Genomic DNA, 14,263 nt, shown 5'->3' on the forward strand with positions numbered 1-14,263 from the left:
GAAATCCAAGTTCTTTATTGTGAGAAATTAATAATATCCCAAGGCTGAGGAGTCTTCTGTTTCCCTTACACTTTAATGAAGAGTTTGTTTGATATATAAAGTTGATACAAAAGTAATTGCAGTTTTTGTACTGTTATAATTTGTCATTTGATATTGGAATACATTCTTAATAAAAGTGATTGTTATACATTATTTTAATGCACATTTCTTGCTTTATGCTTTCTTGTTAGTGACATTATTTGTTGTTTATTTTGTATCTTAAACTAGGGATTTGTGTTAGACAAAAAGCAAATTCAAGTCATTTTCTTATTTGAGTTCAAAATGGGTCATAAAGCAACATCAACAATGCATTTGGCCCAGGAATTGCTAATGAACATACAGTGCAGTGGTAATTCAAGAAGTTTTGCAAAGGAGACGAGAGCCTTGACAACGAAGAGCTTAGTGGCTGGCCATTGGAAGTTGAAAGTGACCAACCGAGAGGATCATAGAAGCTGATCCTCTTACAACTACATGAGAAGTTGCTGAAGAACTCACTGTCAACTATTTGACAGTCATTTGGAATGTAAAGAAAACTGGAATCTGAAAAAAATCCAATAAAAGTTCATCGGTGCCTCTTGAGCTAACCACAAATCAAAAAAAAAAAAATCATTGTTTTCAAATGTCATCTTCTCTTATTCTATACAACAACAATGAATCATTTCTCTATTGGATTGTGAGATGCAACAAAAAGTGGATTTTACATAACAACTGGCAATGACCAATACAGTGGTCAGACCTAGAAGAAGCTCCAAAGCACTTCTCAAAGCCAAACTTCCACCAAAAAAAGGTCACAGTCACTGTCTAATAATCTGCTGCCTGTCTGATCCACTACAGCTTTCTGAATCCCGGTGAAACCATTACATCTGAGAAGTATGCTCAGCAAATCCATGAGATGCACAGAAAACTCCAAGGCCTGCAGCTGGCACTGGTCAACAGAAAGCACCCAATTCTCCACGACAATGCCCAAGCACACATCGCACAACCAACACTTCAAAAATTGAATGAACTGGGCTACAAAGTTTTGCCTCATCTGCCATATTCACCTGACCTCTCACCAACCGACTACCACATCTTCAAGTATCTCGACAACTTTTTGCAGAGAAAACGTTTCCACAACCAGCAGGAGACAGAAAATGCTTTCTAAGAGTTCGTCAAATCCCGAACCATGGATTTTTATGCAAAGGAACGTTTTCATTTTTCTTGTTCAGTCAGTAAGTCCTGTCTCTCTGCAACTCCATGAATTGCAGCATGCCAGATCTCCCTGGCCTTCACTATTTTCCAGAGTTTGCTCAAATTCATGGCCATTGAGTCGGTGATGCTATCTAAACATCTCATCCTCTGCCACCCCCTTCTCCTCGTGCTCTCAATTTTTCTCATCATCAAGGTCTTTTCTAAAGTGTCAGCTCTTTGCATCAGGTGACCAAAGTACTGGAGCTTCAGCACATCAGTCTTTCCAATGAATATTCAGGGTTGATTTCCTTTAGGATTGACTGGTTTGACTTCCTTGCAGTCCAAGGGACTCTCAACAGTTTTCTCCAACACACAATTCAAAACAATCAGTTCTTCAGTGCTCAGCCTTCTTTATGGTCCAACTCTCACATCTATACAAGACTACTGGAAAAACATAGCTTTGACTACATGAATGTTTGTTGGCAGAGTAATATCTCTGCTTTTTAATACACTGTCTAGGTTTGTCATAGCTTTTCTACCAAGGAGCAAGCATCTTTTAATGGCTGTAATCACAGTCCACAGTGATTTTGGAACCCAAGAAAAGAAAATTTCTCATTGTTTCCACCTTTTCCCCCATCTATTTGCCATGAAGTGATGGGACTGGATGCCATGATCTTAGTTCCCTGAATGCTGAATCTTAAACCAGCTTTTTACTCTCCTCTTTCACCCTTATCAAGAGGCTCTTTAGTTCCTCTTCACTTTCTGCCATTAAAATAGTATTATCTGCATACCTGAGATTGCTCATATTTCTCCTGGAAATTTTTATTTTAGCTGTGAGTCATCTAGCCTGGCATTTCTCAGTCCAACATTTTGCAACAGGAATAAACAAACTTATTTCTCCTTGGCAAAAATGCGTTGACTGTAATGGTTCCTATTTTGGTTAATAAAGATGTACCTGAGTCTAGTTACAAGGAATTAAAATTCAGTCCGAAACCGCAATTACGTTTGCACCAACCAGCTAGCCTTAGATAATCATTCACCACAACCATATTCAGCATACAACACAGCACTCCAATAAGCCAGTTTAATTACATTAAAGATAGTAATCTGTGTCTAGAAAAAGAATGTACCTCATTAGCTTTCTTATGCCTTCAGTCAACACATTTAAGTCTAGAAAAAAAAAAGGCTCAACTCTTTCAGTAAAGTTGCCTCAATCTACTGTCAAAGTAGTTGCAAAAACCTGCCTGTGGTACCAAGTAGTAGGTAAAATGAATAGGAGAGAGAAGTTATCAAAAGGAATTAAAGATGGTCAACTATATATGTAAAGTGGATTAACTGAAACAAAATCAACCTAAGCAAAGCACTGCCAAATAAAACATGTGCTGATGAAGTGCTGAAAAGCTAACAGATGGGGGGAAACAATCACAACTAATCAAATACTCCACAAAGCATATATTTCTCAATTTTATAGCATCAAGTGTTAAAATGTAGAAAGTATTCTCCTATTAAATTCACACTGTATATTTAATATATTATTTGCTGAATGGATAAAATATGTACGAATCCATATTCTGACATTTTTCTACATGCATGAGATAATTTTAGTTATTTGAGGTAATTCTCAAGTGCTGCTGCCCTTGTGTGCTCAGTTGTGTCTGACTCTTCTCAACACCATAAACTGTAGTCCACCAGGCTCCTCTGTCCGTGGAATTTTCCAGGCAAGAAAACCTGAGTGGGTTTCCATTTTCCACTCAAAGGGAATCTTCCCAATTCAGGGATTGAACCTGCATCCCTTGTGTCTCCTGCACTGGCAGGTGGATTCTTCACCGCTGCACCACCCTTGTGTAAATGAAAGCACTTAAATACTTTACCAAATCAAATGGTGTTTTGAAGTTTCTATGTCATTATACTGTAATGGGAAACATTTTCTTCTATCTATCCCAGTGAGGAAGTCTGCTTCTGAATAAGAAAAGAAGCATTCCAGAACAAATGGTAACCAAAACTTCCCAGGTTCAAATAAGGGTTCTTAGGCAGAGAAGAGGATTTATATTAAGTGACAGGCCTACTACATCTCTAAGGAAAAATAATTCAAGGTCTTTTCATTAACTAAATATCAAGGATAGGAGGAAGGGACAAGAATGAGTAAGAAAGATATAGAAAGACCTACTAAGGGGAGAAAGAAGGTAATAAAGTAAAATTAACATTCTCAATACTTACTGTATTGTATTATTTCCACTCAACAATTAAAGCAATCTGATATCTTTCAAAGAATAAATTTTTAAGTACTTGGAAAAAAGACTTCTCTCTATTCCAGGATTAAATGAAGCTCGTACTTACTATAATTTCAAATGTCCTTCAGGCTTTCCATAACCTCCATATGAGAACACTCATGTTTTGGGACACATTCAGTTCAGTTCAGTCGCTCAGTCGTGTCCGACTCTTTGAGACCCCATGAATCGCAGCATACCAGGCTTCCGGGTCCATCACCAACTCCCAGAGTTCACTCAGACTCACGTCCATCGAGTCGGTGATGCCATTCAGCCATCTCATCCTCTGTCATCCCCTTCTCCTCCTGCCCCCAATCCCTCCCAGCATCAGAGTCTTTTCAAATGAGTCAACTCTTTGCATGAGGTGGCCAAAGTACTGAAGTTTCAGCTTTAGCATCATTCCTTCCAAAGAACACCCAGGACTAATCTCCTTTAGAATGGACTGGTTGGATCTCCTTGCAGTCCAAGAGACTCTCAAGAGTCTTCTCCAACACCACAGTTCAAAAGCATCAACTCCTCAGCGCTCAGCTTTCTTCAGAGTCCAACTCTCACATCCACACATGACCACTGGAAAAACCATAGCCTTGACTAGATGGTAGGTATTCAAAGAATGAAAGCTCCGAACATGTCAATTGCTATAGATGAGACTGGTGTGGCTCATGGACTGAGGTCTCCTTTCACTAGGTGCCTAAATCTGCCCCTTCAATGTATCCTACACCTAGTGGCAAGATTAAAGGTAACATCATTGCCAGCTGGTTATGACCTTCAAAGACAAATCCCAACCAATAAAATCTGAAGCAGAGCTTGGTTTCCAACACTCCACTGGATTCTGATTCCACCAGATATGTTCTATCTACTCCTAACTACTCCAGCTCTGGATCACATACCAGAACACTCATGGTGATTCTGCAGATTCTAAATTCTGCAGCTGCTCCATCTCTACCCAGTACTACCCTTTGATTGGGCTTCCCCAGTGGCTCTGGCATAATGGTAAAGAATCCGTCCGTAACACAGGTGACTTGCAGGAGACTCAGGTTCAATTCCTGGGTTGGAAAGGTCCCCTCGAGAAGAAAATGGCAACCCGCTCCAGTATTCTTGCCTGGAAATCCCCATGGACAGAGGAGCCGGATGAGCTACAGTCCATGCATGGAGTTGCTAAGAATTGGACATGACTGAGCAACTAAACAACCACCACCACCTGTCAATTATCACCACCAAACCAATTGCTGCCTTGAGGCATTCTCTCATTTCACTCCAATCAGAAGTAACCTCTCCCTTACCGAAATTTTCTACTCCATTTTTTGTACTTCTCTTTCATTTACCTAAGAACTCTATCACAACTTCTCTGTGTTTCCCACAATACATAATACTCCCATAAAGATCTACCGATTCACTACATGGACACCTCAAGAGACTCTATGAGAAAGACGTATATTTAAGGGAAAAAATTTTTAAATCATGTTTAGATATGTCACTTTTTTATACCTACTTTGATAATCTCAGTGTTTTCAGTGAATATTTAACACATTTACAATTAAAATAAGCAATAATACAGTGGGATTCTATACATCTTCCTACTATTTGTTCTCCACTTGAGCCAACTACTTATTCTATATTCCTATTTCTGTCCTTTTTTGTCCTTCTGTCCAAAAAATATTCCTATTTTTTGCCTTCATTTAAATTAAAAAAAGTTGTTTCTTTTCTTATACATTTTTTAAAATTTTAAGTATAGCTGATTTCAAATTATAGTATCAGTTCAGTTCAGTTCAGTCGCTCAGCCTTGTCCAACTCTTTGCAACCCCATGAATCGCAGCACGCCAGGCCTCCCTGTCCATCACCAACACCTGGAGTTTACCCAAACTCATGTCCATCGAGTCGGTGATGCCATCCAGCCATCTCATCCTCTGTCATCCCCTTCTCCTCCTGCCCCCAATCCCTCCCAGCATCAGGGTCTTTTCAAATGAGTCAACTCTTTGCATGAGGTGGCCAAAGTATTGGAGTTTCAGCTTCAGCATCAGTCCTTCCAATGAACACCGAGGACTGATCTCCTTTAGAATGGACTGGTTGGATCTCCTCGCAGTCTAAGGGACTCTCAAGAGTCTTCTCCAACACCACAGTTCAAAAGCATCAATTCTTCGGTGCTCAGCTTTCTTCACAGTCCAACTCTCACATCCATACATGACCACTGGAAAAACCACAGCCTTGACTAGACGGACCTTTGTTGGCAAAGTAATGTCTCTGCTTTTTAATATGCTATCTAGGTTGGCCAGAACTTTCCTTCCAAGGAGTAAGCATCTTTTCATTTCATGGCTGCAGTCACCATCTGCAGTGATTTCAGAACCCAAAAAAAATAGTATAGTTGATTTCAAAGAACAGTTAAGATCAAACCAGTCAATCCTGAAGGAAATCAACCCTGAATATTCATTAGAAGGACTTATGCTGAAGCTGAAGCTCCAATACTTTGGCCAACTTATGTGAAGAGCAACTCACTGAAAACGATTCTGATGCTGGGAACGACTGGGGCAAGAGGTGAAGGGGGAGACAGAGGATGAGATGGTTGGATGGCATCACCAACTCAATGGACATGAGTTTCAGCAAACTCTAGGAGATAGTGAAGGACAGGGAAGCCTGCGATGCTTCAGTCCATGGCGTCACAAAAAGTCAGACACAATTTAGTGACTGAACAACAATACAGTTGATTTTAATGTTGTTTTCATTTCTGCTATACAACAGTGATTCAGTTATACATTCTATTGTTTTTCCTATTCTTTTCCATTACGATTTATCACAGGACACTGAATATAGTTCCCTGTGCTATACAGTAGGACCCTGTTGTTTACTCATTCTATGTATCATAGTTTACATCTGCTAACCCCAACCTCCTGTTCCATCCCTTCCCTAAACCCCATGCCCTTGGCAAATACAAGTATGTTTCCTATGTTTGAGTCTGTTTATTTCAAAGATAGGTTCATTTGTGGCATATTTTAAATTCCACATATAAGCAATATCACATGGGGTTACATATCTTTCTTTTTGCTGCAAATGGCATTATTTCATTCTTTTTCATGGCTGAGTAGTATTTTATTGTATATATGTACTTTCATTGTAAACAAATACCTATCCATTCCTGTGGATATGGAATGGATTAGGACATTTAGGTTGATTCCATGTCTTGGCTATTGTGAACAGTGCTGCTATGAACACAGAGGTGCATGTATCTTCTTGAATTATAGGTTCGTCTGGATATATTTTTTAGCCCCTTGCACCATATGAGGACACAGCAAGAAGGCACCAGCAAGGAACGAGGAGGAGGGTCCTCACCGGGATGCAACCATGCTGGTCCCCTTGATCTGGGACTTCCAGGTGCCAGAACTGTAAGAAGTAAATCTATCTCTGTGGTAGTTTGTTAGAGCTGCTCGAACAGACTAGGACATCAAACTCACCTCAAACAAGCGCAAGTCAGCAGGAACCCTGTCCCCAACTGAAAGGCAAACTGTATCACCTGGAACTAAGTCTCGTGCAAGTGTATGCTCCAATTTTCCTTCACGCACACTGTAACATAAAATAGAAATAGCCACAGCTGAAGAAAGCAAGCAAGACCACTTACTTTAAGAAATTCCTTCTAGTGGGCTTGCCTGGGAAAAATACATTGCATTATCACACAGTCACATACAAAAGTTATCTGCTGAATAAATCCATGTCTCAATAATCTAAATAAAATTAGAAGTAACAAAAGTTTTAATAGTACAACTTGCTATAATGAATAGAGCATGAATTTTTCATGTCAGATTAATGGCTTCTACCTTATGTTCAGACCATCTTGGGCCACAAGGTATATTGTACTAGTCACATTTAATTTCTACTTTTAAGAGTAGAAATCCATTATCAGAAACAAGGATCATACCAATGGCATTCTGGTGGCATAAGTTTATTTAGTTCTTCAAGAGATTTTTCTGAACGATATTCCTATTTAAAAAAAAAAAGAATATTAGGAAAAATATTTATAAAGAAACACAATAAGCACATTCTTAAGAACATATGCTATGTTAGACTTAAACATTTACCTAAACCATTATTTTAACATTTCTCCAAATTTTTATCTTTTGTTTACTTATACTCCCATGCAAAAGCACTTGCCCTTTATTAAATAATGTTAAATTATAGTGACCAAACAATCTTTTATAATTAAATATTCTCAACTCTATATTTCAATATTCAGTGTACAAACCTACGGTCAAGTTACTGATAAGAAAGTGAAGAAAACTAATACTAGTGTAACCAAAGAGTATATAATTTTCAGTCATTAAAAGTTAAGATTACTGAGCCTCATAATTAAGATAATTTTACTTTCAGTGTTTAATGACCAAGGAAGTCAGACAATTAAATGCAAATACACTGGCACTGAAGATTCACGCCCATGGCAACTGTAAAGGTTTGTGAAATAAGTCTGTGTAGGAGAAACATGAATTAAACAAGGAGACATGGCTGCCCTACCCCAAGAGACATGTTTCCCAAGACTCTGAATCACCCAAAGGGGAAATTGTCAGGAGCCCTAACTCTGTGAGGCTCAGTCTTCCTCCATCCATATAATCACAGCTGAGAGTCAGAGACATCCTTCAACACACTATACTGTTCAGTCCAACTTCCATGGACTGTCTCACTCCATGCAACATCACTGCTATTTTTGTCTCATTCTGCACTAAGTACACCAACCTTTTGATCTAAGGTTAAAAAGGGAGGAGAAGGAGTAGGGAGAGTAATGGAGGTGAAAGTTGGGGTGGGGGGAGTTCTGAAATGACTGCAGTGCTAGCACTAATCAAAACTGCACATTCATCACAAACATTTTCAAATAGAAAATGCAAAGTTATATAAGAATAACTTAGAAATCAATCTGTCTTTACTACTAAGGCAAGAGGAACAAATGTGAGAGTAAGGTAAATCTGTAAATATAAAAATCACAAGACACCCAGTGCAATATACAGCATAAGGAACATTATAATTTTGTATGGGGACAGATGGTTGCTAGACTTATCACGGTGATCACTTCATAAGGCATACAAGTATCAAATCACTATGTAGGGCACCTGAAACTAACAATATTGTATGTTAACTATACCTCAATTTAGAAAAAAATTGCAGACATCCCTCCCCTAACTATACTAAGGATATTAAGGAATTTAGAAGTTTTCCAAAAATTCCATAAAAGGCTAGAAAATACTCACCAGTCCTAGATTCTAGTCATGTAAGACATAAAAGCTGCCCTATCTTTACCTCCCTCTTTAAACATCTTAGCCTTTACTCCCTACAACTACAAAGATATCACTATATCAAAATGATCCTTCAACATACCACCAAAAACTTGACAGCCATCTCAAATGAACACCTAAAAGTTAAATTTTAAATTTACTGTAAAGGCAGCATCAATATGTAATTATACAGAACAATTAGCTATTTTTATGGCTGCAAGGAGGTATAACAGGGATGGGAAATGGAGATTAGAAAGGATAGTGGAGTCACATATAAACATTAAAAGACTATAAAAAGCACTCTTCTAAAATATAGGTAAAAACACAAATATAAATAATACTAAAAAATGAAGACTTTCTGAAAGATTTCTGACAGTTTTCTGACAAAGCACTAATGTAAGTTCAACAGAGAGTAAATAAGACCCTTGTAGAGAGGATTTTTAATTGTCACTTGTAGAATATTTTGTTCTGTCATAAGCACATTTGGGGAAAAGGCTCACATCTGTATAAAAAAATCAGAACTACCAATCTGAAACTGGGCTTTTCATAAATGTTTCAATTTGTTCTTGAGTTTTCCTTCAAACGGACCTATCATAAAGATACTTGGCAGATGGTTTCAGTCATTAAGATTTAAGGTGTGCAACACCATTTTTGGTCAAAGTCCATACAATGTTAAAATCGTCATTTTGTGGAACTTTTTTTTGAGGGTAGGAGTTATTTACCAAGCTACTAAGGTCTTTGATGTTGTTGTTGTTTAGTCACTAAGTCATGTCCAACTCTTCTGCAATCCCATGGACTGCAGCCCCCCAGGCTCCTCCATGGGATTTCTCAGGCAAGACTACTGGAGTGGGTTGTCATTTCCTTCTCCAGGGGATCTTTCCAACCCAGAGATCAAACCCTGCATCTCCTGCATTGGCAGGCATATTCTCTACCAGTGAGTCACCAGGTAAGCCCATAAGGTCTTCCATACAAAATGATAATTCTGTAAGAATTCTTATGAAGCAAGCCACTCCACACGTCTGTAGCACTACTAGTGACGCAAAAGCATTCCAGCTACTGGTCCAATGGGTCGGTCATACCATGCAAATGACCATGAATGAGACCCAGCCTGGAATGACCTCTGCTAAACTAGCCCTCAACCTGCCTTAAGGTAATGTTTATGTTAAAACATAAAAGAGCATTTCCTAGATACAGGATCCCTGATGGTGTACTAAAGCAACTCACAAAGCTGTTGCAGATAATCTGATTCCAACCGGCATTTTTACACTGGGTGGCTATAAAACAAATTACTAAATTAGAGATTATCACAGGACACCTGCATGATGACAGGAAATATCCAAGGAATATATCACAGATGCGAAAATAACCACAGCCACTTAAAATATGCTCTTTCGATTATAAACATGAACTTCAAATGACACATTACAGTTTTCCTTAAACTAGAATAATTCTTCTAGTCTTATTAACGATGCTTCAAATTTTTAACCATCAAATGACGCCTGCCAACATTGTTCTAAAACCTGCAGAAGTTATTAGATATTTAAAGAAACATAAAACTAAGCCCATGTTTTTATTTATGTCTACACTGCTGCTGCTGCTGCTGCTAAAGTCGCTTCAGTCGTGTCCAACTCTGTGCAACCCCATAGACGGCAGCCCACCAGGCTCCCTGGTCCCTGGGATTCTCCAGACAAGAACACTGGAGTGGGGTGCCATTGCCTTCTCCACTAGTCAATAGAAATTCAGACATTATCTCTACAATATTCACATTAATTTTTTTAAACAGGGTTCCTTTTCATATATTTTCTTTACTGTCTCAGTGCCTGTGCTGAATGGGGGAGTTCGATCCAGATCAGAACATCCCTTCCATGGATGAAAAGGAGTCTGAACCCTGACCCAATTTTTTAACTGGAAAACATTTAAAAGAGTATTGCTGGATTTTATTTCTATTTCTGTACTTTTTGTTTCCATCTGCTTCAGTTAACTTTAAATAGAAACACCATCAAATAGAAAACTAGATTTTCTTCATGCCACTGTCTATATCAAAGCAGTCGTGTTGGTTCCACAAACTTCCTTTAAGAGTTACTGTTTCTGAAATTATTTCAAAAACACAGAGCAAATTATTCTGAACATACCCATCCCCCAATAATTACACATTTTAACATAAACCAACTTGATGTTTTGAAGCAATTAACTAAAATACCATTTTATGATGTTATCAAAATAGACGTACTCACCTGAACGAAGGCGACCGTAACAACGATAAGTATTGCCTAAACAAAACAAAGAAACAAGTTTTTTAAATCAGACACTGCAACTTCTGAAATAATTATTAAATCATATTTTATTTTTCTGACTCTGCAGCCCCAAGACACCAGACACTAAGCACAGGAGAGCCAGGGAAGGACTCACAATTCTGCCTTGAGGCCTAGGGGTGGAAAAACCCACAGCTGACAGGAGTCTGCCTCCCCAGGATTGTTTCTTAAACCCTTTGATCTCAGGATCCCTTTACAAACTGAGGGCCAGCTTTTGTTTATGTGACTAATAGCTACTGATATTTACCATATTAAATACTTCTTTAATTACTGGGTTTTAACTTACTAAAAAACGTAAGCCCATTACATGTTAACACGTACAATATTTTTTATGAAAAACTCTTTTGCAATCCCACAGATTGTAGCCAACCAGGCTCCTCTGTCCATGGAACTTCCAGCAAGAATACTGGAGTGGGTTATCATTTCCTTCTTCAGAGGATCTTTCCAACTCAAGGATGAAACTCATGTCTCCTGAATAGGCAGGCAGATGCCTTACCACTGAGCCACCAGGGAAGCCCTATGAAAAATATATCCCTCCCCAAAATTGTGAGAAAAGTGGCAGTGCTTTCAATTTTTCTATCGTTGGTGTCCGCTTTAATACTGGGTTGGCCAAGAAATTCATTTGGGTTCTTCCATTCTCCTATCTGCTTCTGCATTTAATTTACTGACATATGTTAATTTGGCTAAAGCATATGAAAAAAATTCAACCTCATACAGATACTGTTGGAAAGGGAGGAGTTTATTTTAAAAGCCTTTTCAAATAATCGTGGTTTTTATTCTTAGCTACTACACCAAAATTAGACAACTGCTAGTAACTTTAAAAGTAATGTGCAATGTAGACTCTAAAACTAGATCAGTGAACTTTTCATAGTCTGTTACATTAGAATCAGTCTCCTTACTATTGTGAATGAATATTTTGTATCATCATGCACAGGTCATTTAGAAAAGGCTGATTCACTGGGTTATTCAAATCTTCCAAGTGTTGACACATTTTATAACTGTTAAAAAAAAAATCACATTCACTGAAATCCCTACTGATCTCATTAGAATAAGGTCTTAAAATAGGGGAGCTATCCTGCATAAAAATTTTGCAAAGTTCTAGTTACTACTGAAAGCTTGAATTTTACTATTGGTAACAAATTCTGTCAGTTGTTTCTCTTGTAGTGAAAGGTTATTTCACTCACTTTCAAAAAAAGGTATGCCAATTATTCAAGTCTTAATAACCACAGTTTGTGTATCAGTCATTCTTTGGAGTAAAAGGCTAGTTCACTTCAGCACACAACCTTTCCTTGGGACAATCCCCATACGTCAATGAGTACTTCGTATTTCATCACAAAGAACAATAAAAAGGTATATACTTAAGGATCAAAATTCAGTAAAATTAATTTTTACTGTTTTATCGAAAACATTACTAAGAGAAACAGTGAAAGAAAACAGTAAGTACTAAACAGTTTACTAGATGGGTGCCACTATCTTGATTCAGACCGAAGCTCTAATGGTTTTACCCACATCACTTTTGCTCCATTAATGCAAATGTCTATAGCAAAAAGACAAATAACGTTTTAGCTTTATGAAAGTAGTTCTGGCCTCACATGCTCCCTAAAAGAATCTCATAGACTCCCAGGAGTCCACAAGCAAAAGCTGGAGACTTTGAAGCTCTGTGTTCATTTCTCCTGTGCAGTTAAGCAAAACACACTTGCTTTAATCAATGCTTAGACTTACTATAAAATTTTATACTACAATGAAACAGAGGGGCAAGAAAAAAAAAAGATGAAAACTAGAATAACCTAGCTGGAGAGAACAAAATCTTACATAGTAAATATACAGTGCATTGTTAAATATTTTTAATTTCAAAAATGTTAGGCTTCAGTTCACAACTAGTCAAACATACTCTCAATTGGAAAGTAAAAGAAAGTAAATATTTAATTGGAAAATTATTATAAAATGTTTCACATCTATGAAATTATCAGGTTGTTAAATAATTTCCAAGGGTGCCAATCACAAACCCTTGAACATTACTTGAGATCACTGCAACTAAAACCAGAATCTAAAAAAAAAGCAAACCTGAAGAAAACAATAAGGCATCCCTCAATTCATTTTCTAAAATAAAAGCCAATCCTAATTTATACAATTAACTACCAATTTAAAAATACATATATTTTTCTTACCACAGTGATACTGACAGCATCATCAAACTGATGCATTAAAACACTGATGACTGCAGAAGCCAGAAGCAGCATAATAAGGGGATTTTTAAACTGAAAGTGAAAACAAATAGCAATTCAACAGTTTTGCATGAATGATAGTTGTATACCATCCAACAAAAGCCTTAAAAAAAGAAAACAATATCACAGCATTATTATGTAAAACTAAGAATTGACCAATTCTTAGAATACACATGTATTTTTAGTACTTATTAATTTAACCAATAAGCTGTTCTGAATTTCTATTGGGTCTAGAATAAATGGAAAATGACTTTTAAGATAAAGATTTATATTAAGCACTGGTTAGAATACCTAAATTATGAACTTCAAACACTCTCATCAATCCTGTATTTTAAGTAAATGGACATAAATTACAATTCTGTGGTTGACTCACCCACCACAGGAACAACCAGATCCCACCCACCAGTGCAACTAAGAGCATACAGTAAGATCCTCGCCACAGAAGAAGCTGAATATTTTCCCAACACTGGTTTCCCTGACATCTAGCTAGCAGAGACAACAGTATCTAAAGAAATAAAAACCACAGCACCAACTCAATCAAGAAGCTCTTAAAACAAACAAGCATCAGAACAACCCCAAATCCTTCCAGTTGGACATCCAGTTAAACATCAGAGCTCTGCTGCTGGATTGCCTTCCTCTGATGAAACGCTGCCAATAGCTGTCAAAGCTGCAAGGTCACTTTGCAAAGAATCCATCATAGCGGATAGCCTCAGCCTCTGGATATCATTAACTCTGAAATTAGACACCACCACCTCCTACTTCCTTTATGGTTCCATTCCCTGGCACAGCGTTTACAACTCTGCTTCACATCAGAATCTTGTGAAGGACTTCCAGCAAATGTCCACATTCACACCACAGCAAACAAACCAGAATCTCTGGGCACAGGACCCAGGCTTTAGCATTTTTAAAGCATTCCCCCAAGTCACTCTAATGCACAGAGGACTGAAAATAACTGCTCTAACAAAATAAAACTACATCTGCAATGTGGTTCAGGGTTTACAAAC

The 14,263-nt window shown here is 37.8% G+C and overlaps 1 protein-coding gene across 5 annotated transcripts in view; it reads right to left on the minus strand.

The window, feature by feature from the left end:
- The window catches only part of ATP2C1 (ATPase secretory pathway Ca2+ transporting 1), a 155,774-nt gene that overhangs the window by 61,021 nt on the left and 80,490 nt on the right, over window positions 1-14,263 (minus strand). For all 5 annotated transcript variants that reach the window (XM_070376155.1, XM_070376157.1, XM_070376158.1 and 2 more), the window contains 4 exons: window positions 13,203-13,292; window positions 10,957-10,992; window positions 7,381-7,442; window positions 6,920-7,028 (listed from right to left, as the gene is read on the minus strand). In XM_070376155.1, the coding sequence (XP_070232256.1) occupies window positions 6,920-7,028; window positions 7,381-7,442; window positions 10,957-10,992; window positions 13,203-13,292 (297 nt within the window). The remainder of the gene's footprint in view (window positions 1-6,919; window positions 7,029-7,380; window positions 7,443-10,956; window positions 10,993-13,202; window positions 13,293-14,263) is intronic.

Source organism: Bos mutus, chromosome 1, assembly GCF_027580195.1.
Source record: "Bos mutus isolate GX-2022 chromosome 1, NWIPB_WYAK_1.1, whole genome shotgun sequence".
NCBI classification, from domain to species: domain Eukaryota; kingdom Metazoa; phylum Chordata; class Mammalia; order Artiodactyla; family Bovidae; genus Bos; species Bos mutus.